General features: G+C 45.7%; 1 protein-coding gene across 1 annotated transcript in view; it reads left to right on the top strand.

Annotated features, from left to right (window-relative positions):
* Nucleotides 1-15,623, top strand: part of LOC120031812 (plexin-A4) — a 108,007-nt gene extending 92,384 nt beyond the window's left edge. The window contains exons 22-24 of the mRNA XM_038977633.1: nucleotides 1,870-2,082; nucleotides 10,200-10,350; nucleotides 11,426-15,623. Of these exons, the coding sequence (XP_038833561.1) occupies nucleotides 1,870-2,082; nucleotides 10,200-10,350; nucleotides 11,426-11,521 (460 nt within the window). The 3' untranslated portion in view covers nucleotides 11,522-15,623. The remainder of the gene's footprint in view (nucleotides 1-1,869; nucleotides 2,083-10,199; nucleotides 10,351-11,425) is intronic.
* The last annotated feature ends 1,930 nt before the right edge of the window (nucleotides 15,624-17,553 follow it).

Genomic DNA, 17,553 nt, shown 5'->3' with positions numbered 1-17,553 from the left:
CAACTCCATGCACTATGACAACTCCATGCACTATGACAACTCCATGCACAATGACAACTCCGAACTGCCCAACAAAAATGGATAATAACATTTACTGGGAAAACCAACGGAGTTGGCAAGACCGCACAAACAGATCTGGGACCTGGCTAAACACTCACTGGGCCTGGACAATACTATGTAGTGTAGTGCCTCAGTGCTGTGCACTCTCACCTTCCCTGAGTAAAAGGGTTGTTCCTGTCTGACTGACCGTTGACAGTTCAGAGACACATTCACTATCTGATTGAAGACTTCATCTCTGTAAAGACAAAAGCAGTGTCATAACTGCGTTCAAACATCTGTAAAATATGTCAGAAGATGTCAATTCCAAGGGGACAGCTGCTCTCCACATACCCCAATGTGTTTGGACTCATTGGATATGTTATATCAGATCAAACATCCAAAACAATGAAACGTCCCCCACAGACAACAATCAATGTAAAGCTGCACAATGATCAATAACCAAATACCACTTGGGCAGAACTCAGATCTTCATTCATACCCATGCCAGTCTAGCCTGGGATCCTGGACACCACAGTGTGAATAACATACTTTACAGTTTGGGGAAAAGTTAGGTTGTACGGAGGTATTGGCAGAACAATTGCCACAATGCAAACACAGCTCTCTATCGTCTCCTAGCGATAGTTTGTCAGATAAACCTGTATTGTGTCACATTCACTGAAATCTAAATATCATTATGGACCTGGCCCAGAGATGGAACGTGTGAAGAGACTCTTTAAATCTGACCTTTCCCCTCGGAAACCATCTAGACCTTAACCTAGTATTGGCCAGCTGCGCCAGATTGACGACAATCAAGACTTGCATCACGGCGGTGTTAATATCCTTTCATCCGTCCGCTAATCCCAGAAGATTCGTCCAGATTAATTCAGTCATAATGCCAAGGTTTCCCTCGCCAAATCCTCTTTTGTTAGGTCGTACAACTGAATGATTGTACAGCAGGTTGGGGGGGAGGACATGTCGGGAGAGGGGTTATTCAAATGATTCCGTGTTATTTTCTCCCTCCTCCCTGATGTTGCACACACAGTCGGTCCATCCTCTAGACTGCAGTGTCTTGCCGGTTTGGCTTTTGCCACGTCATCCAAAACCATGCTGCCCAGTTAATGAGAGAGAGAGAGAGAGAGAAGGAAATCCAAGCAATTCTCAGTCCTGCCTTTATACCACCTGATCTGTAACACACACTAGCACCTGTGCTACCTCTCTCCATTCGTTCCAAGGCCAACAAATAAACAGACTTGTGTTTTGATTATTCTAGACAGGCATGGAATGGGCCGCATGTCTATACAAGGCAATATGAACAGTGTTGGTGTGAAGCCCCCAGACACAGCTGGAAACCATGAAGCCCTGGCGTTGCCTGCTTTTAAGATTAGGGCTTTATTAAATCACGCACACATCAAATAGAAGGCATCAGCAACAAGCCGTGTACTAGATTGCAAAGTGAATGGGTCCTCATTCCCTTCTGCCACTGAATGTGTTAGCTCAGACCGACCACATCCACCGGCTGGCTTTAACCAATGTGAGTTGTTGTATGTTCAGGGATGTAATCTGCTTGGATTTGGATTTGAACAAGGATTGTTATTAAAGTCTAAATGTAGAAAATCACCTCGATGTCTTCTGTTTCATTTGTTGTGTTCTATCACAGAGAAGCATTCCTAGAAATGTACCTGGTGTATCTTGTGGTAATAGACTGTTCTCTGTCCCCTGTAAGGCCAGAGTGTTGTGTTTACATGATGTCTCCTCTATAGCCCACCTCTAAGGTTCTGACGTTCCACCATGACATGATATTCCCTAACTCTCTCTGTCCCTCCCCTATAGCCTACCTCTGAGGTTCTGGGTGAATGTGATCAAGAACCCCCAGTTTGTGTTCGACATCCACAAGAGCAGCATCACGGACGCCTGTCTGTCTGTGGTGGCCCAGACCTTCATGGACTCCTGCTCTACCTCAGAACACCGCCTGGGCAAGGACTCCCCCTCCAACAAGCTGCTCTACGCCAAGGACATCCCCAGTTACAAGAGCTGGGTGGAGAGGTGAGAGGATGATGGGATGGGTGTGTGTTTGTGAGGTGGGGGGGTGGTTTGGAGAGTTTGTGCACTGTGTGTGTGTGTGGGGGGGCTGGTTTGGTGTGTGTGTGTGTGAGTGAGTGAGTGAATTGGGGGGGCTGGTTTGGGGGGTGTGTGAGTGAGTTGGGGGGGCTGGTTTGGGGTGTGTGTGAGTGAATTGGGGGGGCTGGTTTGGGGTGTGTGTGAGTGAGTTGGGGGGGGCTGGTTTGGGGTGTGTGTGAGTGAGTTGGGGGGGCTAGTTTGGGGGGTGTGTGAGTGAGTTGGGGGGGCTGGTTTGGGGGGTGTGTGAGTGAGTTGGGGGGGCTGGTTTGGGGTGTGTGTGAGTGAGTTGGGGGGGCTGGTTTGGGGTGTGTGTGAGTGAGTTGGGGGGGCTGGTTTGGGGTGTGTGTGAGTGAGTTGGGGGGGCTGGTTTGGGGTGTGTGTGAGTGAGTTGGGGGGGCTGGTTTGGGGGGTGTGTGAGTGAGTTGGGGGGGCTGGTTTGGGGTGTGTGTGAGTGAGTTGGGGGGGCTGGTTTGGGGTGTGTGTGAGTGAGTTGGGGGGGCTGGTTTGGGGTGTGTGTGAGTGAGTTGGGGGGGCTGGTTTGGGGTGTGTGTGAGTGAGTTGGGGGGGGTCTGGTTTGGGGTGTGTGAGTGAGTTGGGGGGTTGGTTTGGGGTGTGTGTGAGTGTGAGTGAGTTGGGGGGGCTGGTTTGGGGTGTGTGTGTGTGTAACTACAGCATGTCTCTCTCTCTTTGCCAGTTTCTATATAGAGCTACATGTGAGTGTAACATGAGCGGACAGTTCAACATGTGGTTCTGTCGTCCTATGGATGTGTGCCAGCCATTTTGTCCATAAACATCCCTGATAGACTGTAGTCTGCCCCTTGTCTCATAAGTACACACAGTAGGGCTGTCGTGTTGTGATCCCTGGGCCATGGAGGACACTCCAAATGAAAACCCACTGGGAATGGATGGCAGTGCCTCCTAATGCTGGAGAGGTAGAGGGGAGGCAGGCACAGCCACAGTGTGTTCTCTGTCCTGCCCAGGTACAACCATGTGTGTGTGCAGTTAGGAGATTACCGCTGCACAGCAGTAGTGGTGGTCATTTGTCCAAATGAGAGTTTTATTACATTTATTTGGTCAGTGGTAGAGTGCTGAATAAAAGATGGGGCTTGTGAAGCGGTTCCAAAGTATTTCTGTGTTAGTGCTCAGCGCTAGCCGCAGGACAGGGATATACTGTATGTGGTGCTTTAAATGACTGGAACCCAACGAGGAGTTTTGTCTCGGACCGTATTCATCAGGCTGAGATGTACAGTGTGTGTGTGCGTGGGACACTGTGTGACACTGTGTGACACTGTGTGCATGCATGTGTGTGTAAGCATGTGCGTGTGTGTTTTATATTAACAGTGCATGATCTATATGATCAAGGCTCCAGCCACCCGAGTCATAGACTGTTGTCTCTGCTACCGCACGGCAAGTGGTACCAGAGCGCCAAGTCGAGGTCCAAAAGGCTTCTTAACAGCTTCTACACCCAAGCCATAAGATTCCTAAACAGCTAATCAAAGGGCTACCCAGACCCCTCTTTTACGCTGCTGCTACTCTGTTTATCATCTATGCATAGTCACTTTAACTCTACCTACATGTATATATTACCTTGACTAACGGGTGCCCCAGCACATTGACTCTGTACCGGTACCCCTTGTATATAGTCTCGCTTGTTTATGTAATGAATACAATTTGATTTGCTCTTATAGTTACTCCCAGTGATATATAGATGGGTTATCTTATAGTTACTCCTAGTGATATATAGATTGGTTATCTTATAGTTACTTCCAGTGATATATAGATGGGTTATCTTATAGTTACTCCCAGTGATATATAGATGGGTTATCTTATAGTTAGTCCCAGTGTTATATAGATGGGTTATCTTATAGTTAGTCCCAGTGATATATAGATGGGTTATCTTATAGTTAGTCCCAGTGTTATATAGATGGGTTATCTTATAGTTAGTCCCAGTGATATATAGATGGGTTATCTTATAGTTAGTCCCAGTGTTATATAGATGGGTTATCTTATAGTTACTCCCTTTCAGAGGATGCATTCACAGTAAACCCTGCATATGTGGGCTCAATAGGAAATTACCTTTCAGTTTCAATCACGCTATAGCACTGAACTTCAGCGAATCAGATTGAATGGAGCCCTTAGTCTTCATGAGGCTTGGCAGTCGACGGGACAGAGGTGTGTGGAGTGTGATTGTGTGGATTTGAGTAGGGCTCAGGTTAGGATGCTTGGTTGTGATGTGTTGCAATACAAAGGTGCCATGGGCCTACTGTACGTACAGTAGTATCAGACTATCTGTGTCATTATCTCAGTTGACCCAGGTGCTATTCATTATTTGGACAGGAAATGTTCAATTCAAATAGCTGAAATACTCAATCAACCCCAGATTAAAAACACACAGGGTATACAGACAGCGATTCTACATCACAGGAGGCTGATGAGGGGAGGATAAAACACACAGGGTATACAGACAGAGATTCTACATCACAGGAGGCTGATGAGGGGAGGATAAAACACACAGGGTATACAGACAGAGATTCTACATCACAGGAGGCTGATGAGGGAGGATTAAACACACAGGGTATACAGACAGAGATTCTACATCACAGGAGGCTGATGAGGGGAGGATAAAACACACAGGGTATACAGACAGAGATTCTACATCACAGGAGGCTGATGAGGGGAGGATAAAACACACAGGGTATACAGACAGAGATTCTACATCACAGGAGGCTGATGAGGGGAGGATAAAACACACAGGGTATACAGACAGAGATTCTACATCACAGGAGGCTGATGAGGGGAGGATTAAAACACACAGGGTATACAGACAGCGATTCTACATCACAGGAGGCTGATGAGGGGAGGATTAAAACACACAGGGTATACAGACAGAGATTCTACATCACAGGAGGCTGATGAGGGGAGGATAAAACACACAGGGTATACAGACATAGATTCTATATCACAGGAGGCTGATGAGGGGAGGATTAAAACACACAGGGTATACAGACAGAGATTCTACATCACAGGAGGCTGATGAGGGGAGGATAAAACACACAGGGTATACAGACAGAGATTCTACATCACAGGAGGCTGATGAGGGGAGGATAAAACACACAGGGTATACAGACAGAGATTCTACATCACAGGAGGCTGATGAGGGGAGGATTAAAACACACAGGGTATACAGACAGAGATTCTACATCACAGGAGGCTGATGAGGGGAGGATAAAAACACACAGGGTATACAGACAGAGATTCTACATCACAGGAGGCTGATGAGGGGAGGATTAAAACACACAGGGTATACAGACAGAGATTCTACATCACAGGAGGCTGATGAGGGGAGGATAAAACACACAGGGTATACAGACAGAGATTCTACATCACAGGAGGCTGATGAGGGGAGGATAAAACACACAGGGTATACAGACAGAGATTCTACATCACAGGAGGCTGATGAGGGGAGGATAAAACACAGGGTATACAGACAGAGATTCTACATCACAGGAGGCTGATGAGGGGAGGATTAAAACACACAGGGTATACAGACAGAGATTCTACATCACAGGAGGCTGATGAGGGGAGGATTAAACACACAGGGTATACAGACAGAGATTCTACATCACAGGAGGCTGATGAGGGGAGGATTAAAACACACAGGGTATACAGACAGAGATTCTACATCACAGGAGGCTGATGAGGGGAGGACGGCTGATAATAATGTCCAGAACAGAGCAAATGGAATGTCATCAAACACCTGGAAACCATGGAAACCATTTGATTGATGTATTTGATACCATTCCTTTGATACCGCTCCAGTCATTACCACGAGCCCGTTCTCCCATATTAAGGTGCCACCAACCTCCTGTGTTCTACATGTTGACTTTCTCAGAACCAAACAGCAAATCTAAAGACAGCGGAATCATGGGTAGTGTAGTTCTCTGTACAGATGAATCACTACTATTTAACTAAAAGCAGCAGTGCCAATCTAGAGGTTGTTAAGCTTCATATCAATGTGTTCCTGTTAGCGTTCCTGTTAGCGTTCCTGTTAGCGTTCCTGTTAGCGTTCCTGTTAGCGTTCCTGTTAGCGTTCCTGTTAGCGTTCCTGTTAGCATTCCTGTTAGCGTTCCTGTTAGCGTTCCTGTTAACGTTCCTGTTAGCGTTCCTGTTAGCGTTCCTGTTAGCGTTCCTGTTAGCGTTCCTGTTAACGTTCCTGTTAGCGTTCCTGTTAGCGTTCCTGTTAGCGTTCCTGTTAGCGTTCCCTGCTCTTTGCTTGCGACTGGGGCGCGTGAGGTGATTACTGATAAGGACCCGTTTCACAGGCTGAGTCTGACCTGCAGCTAGTGAGTAAACTGTTGACGTGTCATGTGGCATTAGGAGCGGGAGATGCTGACGGGGTTCGACAGCCGTGGGAGATCGGGAGAGTGATAAGATTTTAATCAGAGACTTCCTGTCCACACTGAAGCTATGTGACGGTCCTATTACCTGTGGACCAGTTGGCGTTTATTTCTGAAGCATAAAAGTCTGAAGGAAGTATTCATGTCTAAGGTCAGGAGTCTTTGCAGAAAATCCAATTAGCATCCACATGATTCTGAGATGTAATGTTTCTATAGGTGAGGTTTAGTTGATCAATCCATATTTTGTGAGATCTAATTTAGTGTAATTGTAGTATGATTAGTCCCTCCACGTCATTGGCATCAATCTTAATTAACAAATTAAATCTCAAAATAGTGTGTATAAACCCTGCAGTGCTTACATCTCACAATCAGGATAGGCAAATTAGATCTCACAGTCATGTTGATTGGCAAAGCCTACCTGAAGGTTGTGATGTGCATTGAGACCATCAGCATAATCACACGATTTAATTTGCCCATCTATATACAATTGACCCTTCCCTAAGCCCTGTCCATGAATTTTGGCCAACCAATCACAGCTCTATAATGGATAGCGACTGTCATCGAGTCCAACACCTCAGACAAGCTCAAGTCTCTTCCCACACTTTCTTCCTTCTCTCCTCCTTCCTCTCCTCCTTCCTTCTCTCTCTCTTCCTTCTCTCTCATCTCTCCCCACACTCCCTCTCTCTCCCCTCCCTCCCCACTCCCTTCCCCCTCTCTCCCCACGCTCCTTTCCTCCTCTCTCCCAACTCCCCTCTCCCTCTCTCTCCACTCCCTCCCCACTCCCTTCCCCCTCTCTCCCCACTATCGCTTCACTCTTTCTTCCCACTCTCTCTCTTCCTTCCCCATCTTCAACTCCCCCCCCTACTCTGTCAGACACACATCCACAGGTCTTCAACCCCCCCCCCCCCCCCCCCCCCCCCCACCCCCCCCACACACACACACACAATCTGTAACACACATCCACAGGTCTTCAACCCCCCCCCCCCCCCCCCCACACACACACACACACACATATACAATCTGTAACACACACATCCACAGGTCTTCAACTCTGCTTCCAATCCAGCCCGACAGACACTTCAGTCACACTGTGAAAAACACTTCAAAGAGACAGACTGCAGAGTTTAACTAAAAAAGAAGGCGGAGTGAGAGGAATACTCAGGCACAAATACATGTCTTCCTGTGATTTCTCCTCCGTTCTACATCTTCATAAGCGCTGTGGAGGTTAGCGGTTATTGTATAGCCGTACCTGGGAGAGGGGTAGGAGCACCATAATGGAAGCCTATAGCTTGGTTATGGTACGTTTGGGGATTGGGCAGTTTGCCTCTGGTCTTGTAGTGGAGCTGTGCCCCTCTGGGAAGACTCTACCTTAACATGTTATTACTGTATGACATCCACAGAAAAGCAATCTGATATGATTTAACACAAGGAAGAAATCCTGTGGGTCTCGGTGCATGAGTTCCTACAACTGTATCTTACTAACTCAGCACTTTTCTGAAAGCTGACATCTTACAGGATTTAAGTTGTGTTGGGGTCTTGTTGATTTATGTGGCATTGGCACAATTTGATGGTTGGAGTGGTTTGCAAGGGTTGGACATGCATGTTCCCCCAGAGCCTCCAACCACACACAGACTGGTATTATTCATTCCATTCAGTTGGAGCGGTATTTGAGGTGGGATTTAATTGGCCCCAGACCCTGACAAGTTCATCAGACCTGTCATATATGCAGTTCATTTGATCCTCCGCTCGGATAGAAGATTACAATGGGAAATCAAAGTGAAAACCACTGACATTAACACACGTATCAGGGGAAATTGCATACTTACATTCACAGCTCTCTGGGGGGGGGTCTTGATAGACCTCTGAACAGAAGGAGGCTGTTAACTGGATTTTGCATCTGTCTGCAAAAAAACAAAGGTACACTTGTTACCATCCTGATTCTACCATTCATTGGATGTCAACATCAAGCATGGCAGGACCCAATTCTCCTAGCCTGATAACAAATAACAAATGTTCAATTCCAAGTCGACCCTGTGGCCAAGGGGTAGGCAACTAGATTCAGTTGCAGAACCATTTTTGTCGGAGCGGATGGTGGGGTGACCGGAACATAATTATAATAATTTCTACACTGCAAATTGACTACAACTAAGCCAAAAATATATATATATTGTAAAATAACAATAATTTCATGCCTTGGTTAAATTGAGACATGATCACATATGTATATTGTTTTATTCACAGGATTCGCAGGAATACAATATTTTTTTGTTGTTGCTGAATTCCAAAATGAATATCTCTTGCGGGCCGGCATAAAAATCCCTTGTAGGCCGGTTTTGGCCCGTGGGCTGCTGACCCCTGCTCTAGGTGTGATTTTCAGTATGTTTAGATCAAGTGTCTAAGAAAGGAGACGATTTGGAATTGGGCCCCACGTCGTCACCTAGAACCAGAGATGTCAGGTGGACCTGCTGTTTAACCTGGAGACAGAAATCCCTTCAATTTCCTTTATCCTCTCAAACCCCACGACTCACTTTCTCCAATTGCCCTCCTGGCCTGCACAGGTGGCCGAGGTGTGTGTGAGTGAGTGTGATCTTCCTGTGACCTTCCTTACAATAAGTAACCTGCAATGTCCACCTGCCGCGTAACCTGCTCTGTTAGCTTAATAGCCTCGGTTTCCTTTCTCCATACACACAGCACACACACACCACATACCACACCACTCACCACATACCACACCACACCACTACACCACACACCACATACCACACTACACCACACACTTATCAGGCTAAATGTGTGGTGTCCAGGAGCAGTTGTGGTGCCGGAATTAAACAGGTAATGACAATCTTTAATGAAAGAGTTGACAGAGGGCCTCAGCTGCTGTTGACACTGGCTGATTACTTCTCCTTCTCCAGCCCTCTTTACCCTGACGCAGCTGAGAGCTTCCTGGAGACACAGTCTGTGTGAGAGAGAGGGGGGGGTTTCACATACACTGCTAAGTGCCTTTGCAGCTCCATTTAGGCCATTTGTACGAGGGCGGCAGGTAGCCTAAGGGTTAAGAGCATTGGGCCAAGAACCAAAAGGTTTGAAACCCTTAGCCAACAATGTGCAAAATATATCGATGTACCCTTGAGCAAGGCACTTAACCCTAATTGCTTTGGATAAGAGCGTCTGCTAAATTAGAACATGTAAATGTCTATTGATAGTCAGGGCTGCTCAGGCTGTGAAAAGTGATTGGAGGCGAGACCACTGTCTCTAACAGTGCATGATTCCTATTCTAGGCTCCCGAATGGCGCAGCGGTCTAAGGCACTTCCTTTCAGTGCTAGGGGTGTCACTACAGACCCTGGTTCAATTCCAGGCTGTATCACAACCGGCCGCGATCGGGAGTCACATTGGCCCAGTGCCGTTAGGGTTTGGCCGGGGTAGGCCGTCTTTGGAAATAAGAATTTATTCTTAACTGACTTGTCTGGTTAAATAAAGGTTCAATACAAGATTCTAAAGGCTAAAACATCCCTCAGTCTTGAAACAACCCTGAAACACCACAGTGACATTTAAATCCAAGAATAAAGCATTTTGGGGTGTATGTATGTAAATGTAGTGATTACACAGTTCACTAATACAGTCTGCTGTGTGTGTTATCTCCACAGGTACTACTCAGACATCAGTAAGATGCCGGCCATCAGTGACCAGGACATGAATGCGTACCTGGCAGAGCAGTCCCGGATGCACATTAACGAGTTCAACAGCATGAGCTCCCTCAGTGAGATCTACTCCTACGTGGGCAAATACACAGAGGAGGTACGGCAACACACCGTGGACAAAAATCACACTTTATTCAAGACAGGTAGCAGTGTTCCATTTAGGACAGCCAGTCTTACACAGGTGGGTTTGAAGTAGAAATGTAGATGACTTGTAGGTTCAGCCGATCTGGAAGATGCATATAAAATACATTTACAACCCAGACGGAGTATATCAGCACTTCAACCTCTCCTGGAGGACTCCCAACCATGTCTTTGTTCTACTACAGAGATAACACACTTCTCAACTTAGATCATCAAGCCATTCTCTTGTGGAATAATGCCTAGTTTAATTTTTTTAATTTTTTTTCAAATACCAAAAAAAATAAGATGTGGTAGTTCAGGTCTTCAACTAAATTGTGAGACGTCAATGGGTCCCAGAGGAAAGGTTGGAGAAACACTGTCATACAGAAGCAACATTTCTTGTATGTGCCATTACTCTGCCATTGTCAGCTGGCAGTAACACGTGGACTGGCTGTGTGTGGGGCTGACAGTAACACGTGGACTGGCTGTGTGTGGGGCTGACAGTAACACTTGGACTGGCTGTGTGTGGGGCTGACAGTAACACGTGAACTGGCTGTGTGTGGGGCTGACAGTAACACGTGGACTGGCTGTGTGTGGGGCTGACAGTAACACGTGGACTGGCTGTGTGTGGGGCTGACAGTAACACGTGGACTGGCTGTGTGTGGGGCTGACAGTAACACGTGGACTGGCTGTGTGTGGGGCTGACAGTAACACGTGGACTGGCTGTGTGTGGGGCTGACAGTAACACGTGGACTGGCTGTGTGTGGGGCTGACAGTAACACGTGGACTGGCTGTGTGTGGGGCTGACAGTAACACGTGGACTGGCTGTGTGTGGGGCTGACAGTAACACGTGGACTGGCTGTGTGTGGGGCTGACAGTAACACGTGGACTGGCTGTGTGTGGGGCTGACAGTAACACGTGAACTGGCTGTGTGTGGGGCTGATAGTAACACGTGGACTGGCTGTGTCTGGGGCTGACAGTAACACGTGGACTGGCTGTGTGTGGGGCTGACAGTAACACGTGGACTGGCTGTGTGTGTCTCTCTCTGTCAGATTGTGTGTGCGCTGGAGCAGGACGACGCCGCCAGGAAACAGAGACTTTCCTTCAAGCTGGAGCAGGTGGTGGCCTTCATGAGCCTGGAGAGCTGAGGACCGCACTTCCCAGGGCGCACTGGGAGACCCGTCAGAAACCGAGCCGTGCCTGAGCAAAGACCTGTCCATCTATCTCTTCACCATCGTCATCAGCATCAGAACTCCTCTCCGTTTCAAAGACAACACATATTGTCCTGTTTTCTTCCTCCTCTTCCTCCTCTTCCTCCTCTTCCTGACAAGTGTTTGGCATCTCATCCGCTCAGCTTCATAGGACGTGCTGAGAAGACTGGCTGACGGACTGACTGGAGGGTCGGCAGAGCTGGGGACTGCTTTTCCCACCATGCAATGGGAGGGCCTCATCCCAGCTTTGCTACGTAGAAGAGTCTGATGGAGGGGTGGTTGTCTGCCAGCTCGCCATATCGGCATAATTTACACCTTCATGTTGGGGGAGAAACAAACATTCTATTTATGTTGCCTTTAAAAATAACACTGATAGCAAAGTCTTTTGCAACCACAATGTTGGACATCAATTTGTTCAGACTTTCTGAATAGGATATTAGTCAATGAAACTACTACAGAGTCCAGTTAATTGTAGTGCTATAGTCAAGATCACATCAAACGTGGAAAAACAAAGTGGTATTATATAAATGAGGAAACCAAAATGACCACCTCTGAAGACAAAAAAACGGAAGGTTTGCCTGGTTCACACAGCTCTTAAGATTGGGAAATAGGCAAACTCCAGAATTGTTTTCTCAATGTAGCTTTGAGGTGTATTTAAAGAAACTCCGATAGGGGCTGGGGAGAGTTAGTGCTTCTTGAATTTTCCTTTTTTTCCGAAAACCTGACTGACTTTGAAATCCAGAGAAGAACAGATTCCCCTTTGTGGCATTGGCACAAGTCTGCTCCCACCCACCAACCAACCCCTCCAAGTAACTATAGATAAACAATCCTCATCTTCTGAATCTGTCTGGCTTGTGTGGTACCTGCTCAATTATCCTGACTATTATAAGACTAATTAGTGGAGGACAGACCCAGGTTTGTCTGGTCTTCCTCTGTGACGAGAAGCACACATCCAACTCTTGACCACAGTGACCCGACAGCTCTGACACCTGGAACGGTCAGTCTGACCCATGTGTGCTGCTAACGGATGGAGGTCACTTGCCGGTCTATCAAAGCACACACACAAACAGATACACACGGCAGCTGTCCAAGAGCTGTCCTGAGGGGATCTCTACTCCTGATTCACCCTCTGATCACACTGTCTGAATACTAGGGGAGCTGACTGACATCTACTGAGAGGAGGAGAGGGACGCTTCACTAGAGCAGTCTTACCATGGACCCATGCTTTAGACATGACAGAGACGGTGCGGTACTGCTTAAATAGGATCTGCTCTGCTGAGAGAGAGAGACCTTCTGTAAAGACTTGGGACGGGGGGAATTAATTGATGGACATAACTGGTCAGCCGAAAAACCAAAGGAGCTTGACATTTTAAAAAGACAAAAAAAGTTATTTAAAAACAATGTATTTAAAGGAAATGACACGGGAAAAGGATTTGGTGAAAGAAAAACCCACCCCACAACAACAACAACAAAGACTTAACCCTGTGTGATTTTCTGACCTCAGTGTGCCGAAGGGGGAGCCGCGGACGAGTCCCGCTCTCCTCCTTGCCGTCCCGGTTTCTCCCGTGTTTGGCACACCGTTTTTCTTCCCTCTTTGTCCGGTTTTCCACGTCAGTTTTTTTGCACAAGTGTGGAGACAGCTTCCATGCGGGAATCCCAAACTCTGAGCGCTCTGGGTCGCTCATGTTGTGTGTTAGTGTAGTCGTCCTCCGCAGCCTTCTCCAAGCCTCAAAAAGCTGAAACTAGAGTGAGAAAAACAAGTCGACGTCAAATAGACGACCGGAAACGGACATGAACAGACTTGTGGAATGTGATAACCTGGATGGGAGAGGGAGATAGAGAGAAACGATGGAGAAACCCTCCTTTCCTTTAGACCTCTGACCTTTCTTTTGCCTTGACAACGTGCCCCATGTGGTGATGTGAATGTGTGGAGACCGCCCTCGGTCCACCTTCGGTCCTTATTGGCTTTTTAAGCGCATGTAAAACTTCAATTTAAAACGACAAAAAAAAGAGGAAAATAGAGAAAATAAGCCTTGCAAATGATGATGTGGATGTGTTCTTTTCTTTATTTTGCTTGGAAGAAAAATCTGAGGGAAAAAAGTGGATTGTTCATGTTAAAACTATAACTAACCGTTAAGGTGGAACCTTTATCTCCCGTTCAGCCCATGCAAACCTCTCATTACCATGTCTTGTGAAAGTGTTAGATGCTAATAAGAATAAAGTGGTACCTTAAAATCCAATATATTATATACCCTTGCATGCTGACCTATTTGGATGTTATGAAACGGAACTGCCTTGCAATCAAATATATTTATCTACTGCTACTAGGAAACTTTAAACGGTTCACAAACAAAACGGTTATTTTGAATTTTCATGGACTGATGTAGTACAATAACTCATGACTAAGTTTTAATTCATTCAGTCCTTTTGCTTAGTCCTTTCAGAGTAGATGGTCCTCTAACACCCATCCATATACATGTTCCAATAGTTAGTGACTATTCATCAGTTCCAGAACCCTCAGGTTTTGGGTCTGGTAGACTAATTCTGCAGTGAGCTTCTTGCTCTTTCCTTGGCTGCTATTGCTTCTCTAGTGTCTGTCTGTGTTTTTATCTGGAAACTATCTCCCCGAGCCTATAACCTTACCTTTGGATTCTATTATTTTATCATTCAAAAAATGACATTTATTTTTGTAAGCCTAGGACTGGCTGCAAAGCTACCTTGTAAACGTCTTATTGCGCCACCTGTTACTATAGTTTTGGATGTGGTTTTTAGATTCTGTTTTGACAGTTGTTTGATCTGAAGAGCTCAGTGGATAGGGAACTAGCATTAGGAGGGCTTTCAGGGTTCAATGAAAAAGCTTGCTCATACAAAACCCATCGCACAACATGCCTCATTATTGGAATCCTTATGGTCTTATGGGGTTACAATACATTCAAGTCAATCATAGATGACTTGTCTGTTAGTATTTGCTGTCCTTCGATTCTACTGCTACATCTAAAGGTGTTCTGCACAAACTTACTGAAAAGATTCTAGTGGTTTTAACAACAACAAAAACTCTCCTTTGGACAATTTCAAATGATTAAACGTCTCTTGATGAACTCATCAAAGAGAAACAGGTGTCTGGAAGCTTCAATAGCCACACTAGCTCTGATCCTGAAAGCTTCTTAGTTGATTGGGTTTTGTAAAATGTGTTTTATTTCCGTCACACCATCGCTGTCTATTGTATGAACCATATCTAATTCATCCACAACTGAACTGTCTAAAGGGGTGAGTTCTGTCAGTGGTTGGTATTCAGGTTCGAGGGGGTACATTCATGAACAGCGTGTTCTCTGGACGTTCTACACTGCCAACATGTTCAAACTGTTCACAAAGCTTGTGATCAAATAAACAATAAGAAAGAACTGAAAGGAATCTACTGTATTAATTCAGTCTGATGGAAAATCCCAGGTAAAATAGTTTGGAAATAAGACTGAGCTTGGCAGAGAACTCAACGTTTAGGAGCCCTTGTTAAGTTTAGAGACTGTAAATTGACCCACTATTACCCATGTATTATACTGTCTCTAGCTACCCAAAGTTTTCTCTCTAAGTCCATTGTTTTTATTTGGTGGTGAAGAGAATGAATGTCCTAGAATGTCGTAGTGAATCTGCCCCCTGGTGTTGTAACATACGGTGTTTCCATTTCCCCCCATGTTCCCCGGCGACAAAGCTCGTCTGAGACTACTGACCCTTTGTTGCCGAGGGACTCGATAAAGCTTCCACCTTCAACGTTTTGTAGGAACTGAAGATAGGTCCTTCTAGAGCTCAGTGTTATAGCAGGTGTTACAGAAACAGTAGAAATACTTTTACTATTACCATATTTGCTGAGAGATAAAGAGTATCCTATCAAGAGATAAAACTAAACCTGGGGGAAAAGGCCAGCTTCTCTAACTTTGCTATAATTAATTGTATACCTGTGTATGTAAATATAATGCATTCCTATTTTGCAGTCAAGAACAAAATACTATTTGTAATATAGAATAAACTTTATTATGAAACAGTGGTTTGTAGTTTGTGTTTATTCATATGAAATTATTTATTTAAATATTGTTATTTCACACAGCAGGTGTGAAATGGAAACTGTGTACTGGAATTAATGGATTCATTTCATATAATGGGAAGCAGAATGTCCCGTTTCCCTCAGAGTAGAACGGCACGGGTGAAGCAGAATGTCCCGTTTCCCTCAGAGTAGAACGGCACGGGTGAAGCAGAATGTCCCGTTTCCCTCAGAGTAGAACGGCACGGGTGAAGCAGAATGTCCCGTTTCCCTCAGAGTAGAACGGCACGGGGGAAGCAGAATGTCCCGTTTCCCTCAGAGTAGAACGGCACGGGTGAAGCAGAATGTCCCGTTTCCCTCAGAGTAGAACGGCACGGGTGAAGCAGAATGTCCCGTTTCCCTCAGAGTAGAACGGCACGGGTGAAGCAGAATGTCCCGTTTCCCTCAGAGTAGAACGGCACGGGTGAAGCAGAATGTCCCGTTTCCCTCAGAGTAGAACGGCACGGGTGAAGCAGAATGTCCCGTTTCCCTCAGAGTAGAACGGCACGGGTGAAGCAGAATGTCCCGTTTCCCTCAGAGTAGAACGGCACGGGTGAAGCAGAAGCCTACAGCACGTTGTGTTAATACGTTGTATGGTAACCCGTAGTAGAAAAGCAATTGTACACTCAAAGTTGTTTGTTGTGATGCCTTCACCTCGTACCTAAGGCCGCAGCACAGCCGCGGTAAAAACAGTCACAACACACACCCTTTCGTGTACAATTGCTTTATGTGCAATTCCACGGTGACAGGATGATGCTGAGCCTCCAATGTTCACTTTAAATACATGTCACACAAAAACAAATGCTTGCAAAGATAAACAATCCAGACAACTCTATGCACAAAGACTACTGTATCAACTTCCACTGAACATTTTACAAAAATATTTACTTGAAGAACCGTGCAGATGCAAAGTTTGGTAACAGAATGACAGTTGGTGCTGTTTGTGCCACCATTCTGGTAACAGAATGACAGTTGGTGCTGTTTGTGCCGTCATTCTGGTAACAGAATGACAGTTGGTGCTGTTTGTGCCGTCATTCTGGTAACAGAATGACAGTTGGTGCTGTTTGTGCCGTCATTCTGGTAACAGAATGACAGTTGGTGCTGTTTGTGCCGTCATTCTGGTAACAGAATGACAGTTGGTGCTGTTTGTGCCGCCATTCTGGTAACAGAATGACAGTTGGTGCTGTTTGTGCCGTCATTCTGTTACCAAACTTTGCATCTGCACTGTTCTTCAAGTGTTTTTGAGACATTTTCAGTGGAAATTGTTACAAGTAGTTGTTGTGCATAGAGTTTCTCAATTTCAGAATATTATATTTCAAAGTACTGACCATTTCAGCTGGTTCATATTGCTGTGGTAAAGATTCTACTGCAGTCCAATACGAGTTTGAGTTTTATAGTAATTATTTGTTTATTTGTCAGGGACCATGTAGAACATGCCATTGCACCAGATTTAGCTAGATAGCTCATTTTCAGCTGTAGTCCCTAGTAGGTTTGCTAGCCAGATAAATGACTAAATTCCCATTGGTGCCGAGTAGTTAGCATAGCTAAGCTAACAGGGACTAAACGGATGAAGGAAGTGAAATAATGGGAAAACATCCAGTACTTTGACTAAAGGTGTCAAAAGTCTGAGGTGAATTACAAAGTAAATAAACCCACAAAATGTGCTACAGACACTGATCCATCAAAAAGCAAGGACAGAAGGGAGCCAAACAACACGCCTAAGACGCAAATCAATTAGCTCACACCTGATGCCAATTAGGCTGCCTGTGGCTGTAAAAGACTCCCAGAGCTCTAGACAGACAGTGTTCCTGGTCAACAGATCTGGGATCAGCTTTCCTGTACACTACACTATCCTTTACCATTACCATTAGCAGGTAAGAATAACACCAACCCTGGA

The sequence above is a fragment of the Salvelinus namaycush genome, chromosome 38 (genome assembly GCF_016432855.1).
Source record: "Salvelinus namaycush isolate Seneca chromosome 38, SaNama_1.0, whole genome shotgun sequence".
NCBI lineage: Eukaryota > Metazoa > Chordata > Actinopteri > Salmoniformes > Salmonidae > Salvelinus > Salvelinus namaycush.
Note: the sequence above shows the minus strand (reverse complement) of the source record. Positions and strands in the feature narration are given on the sequence as shown.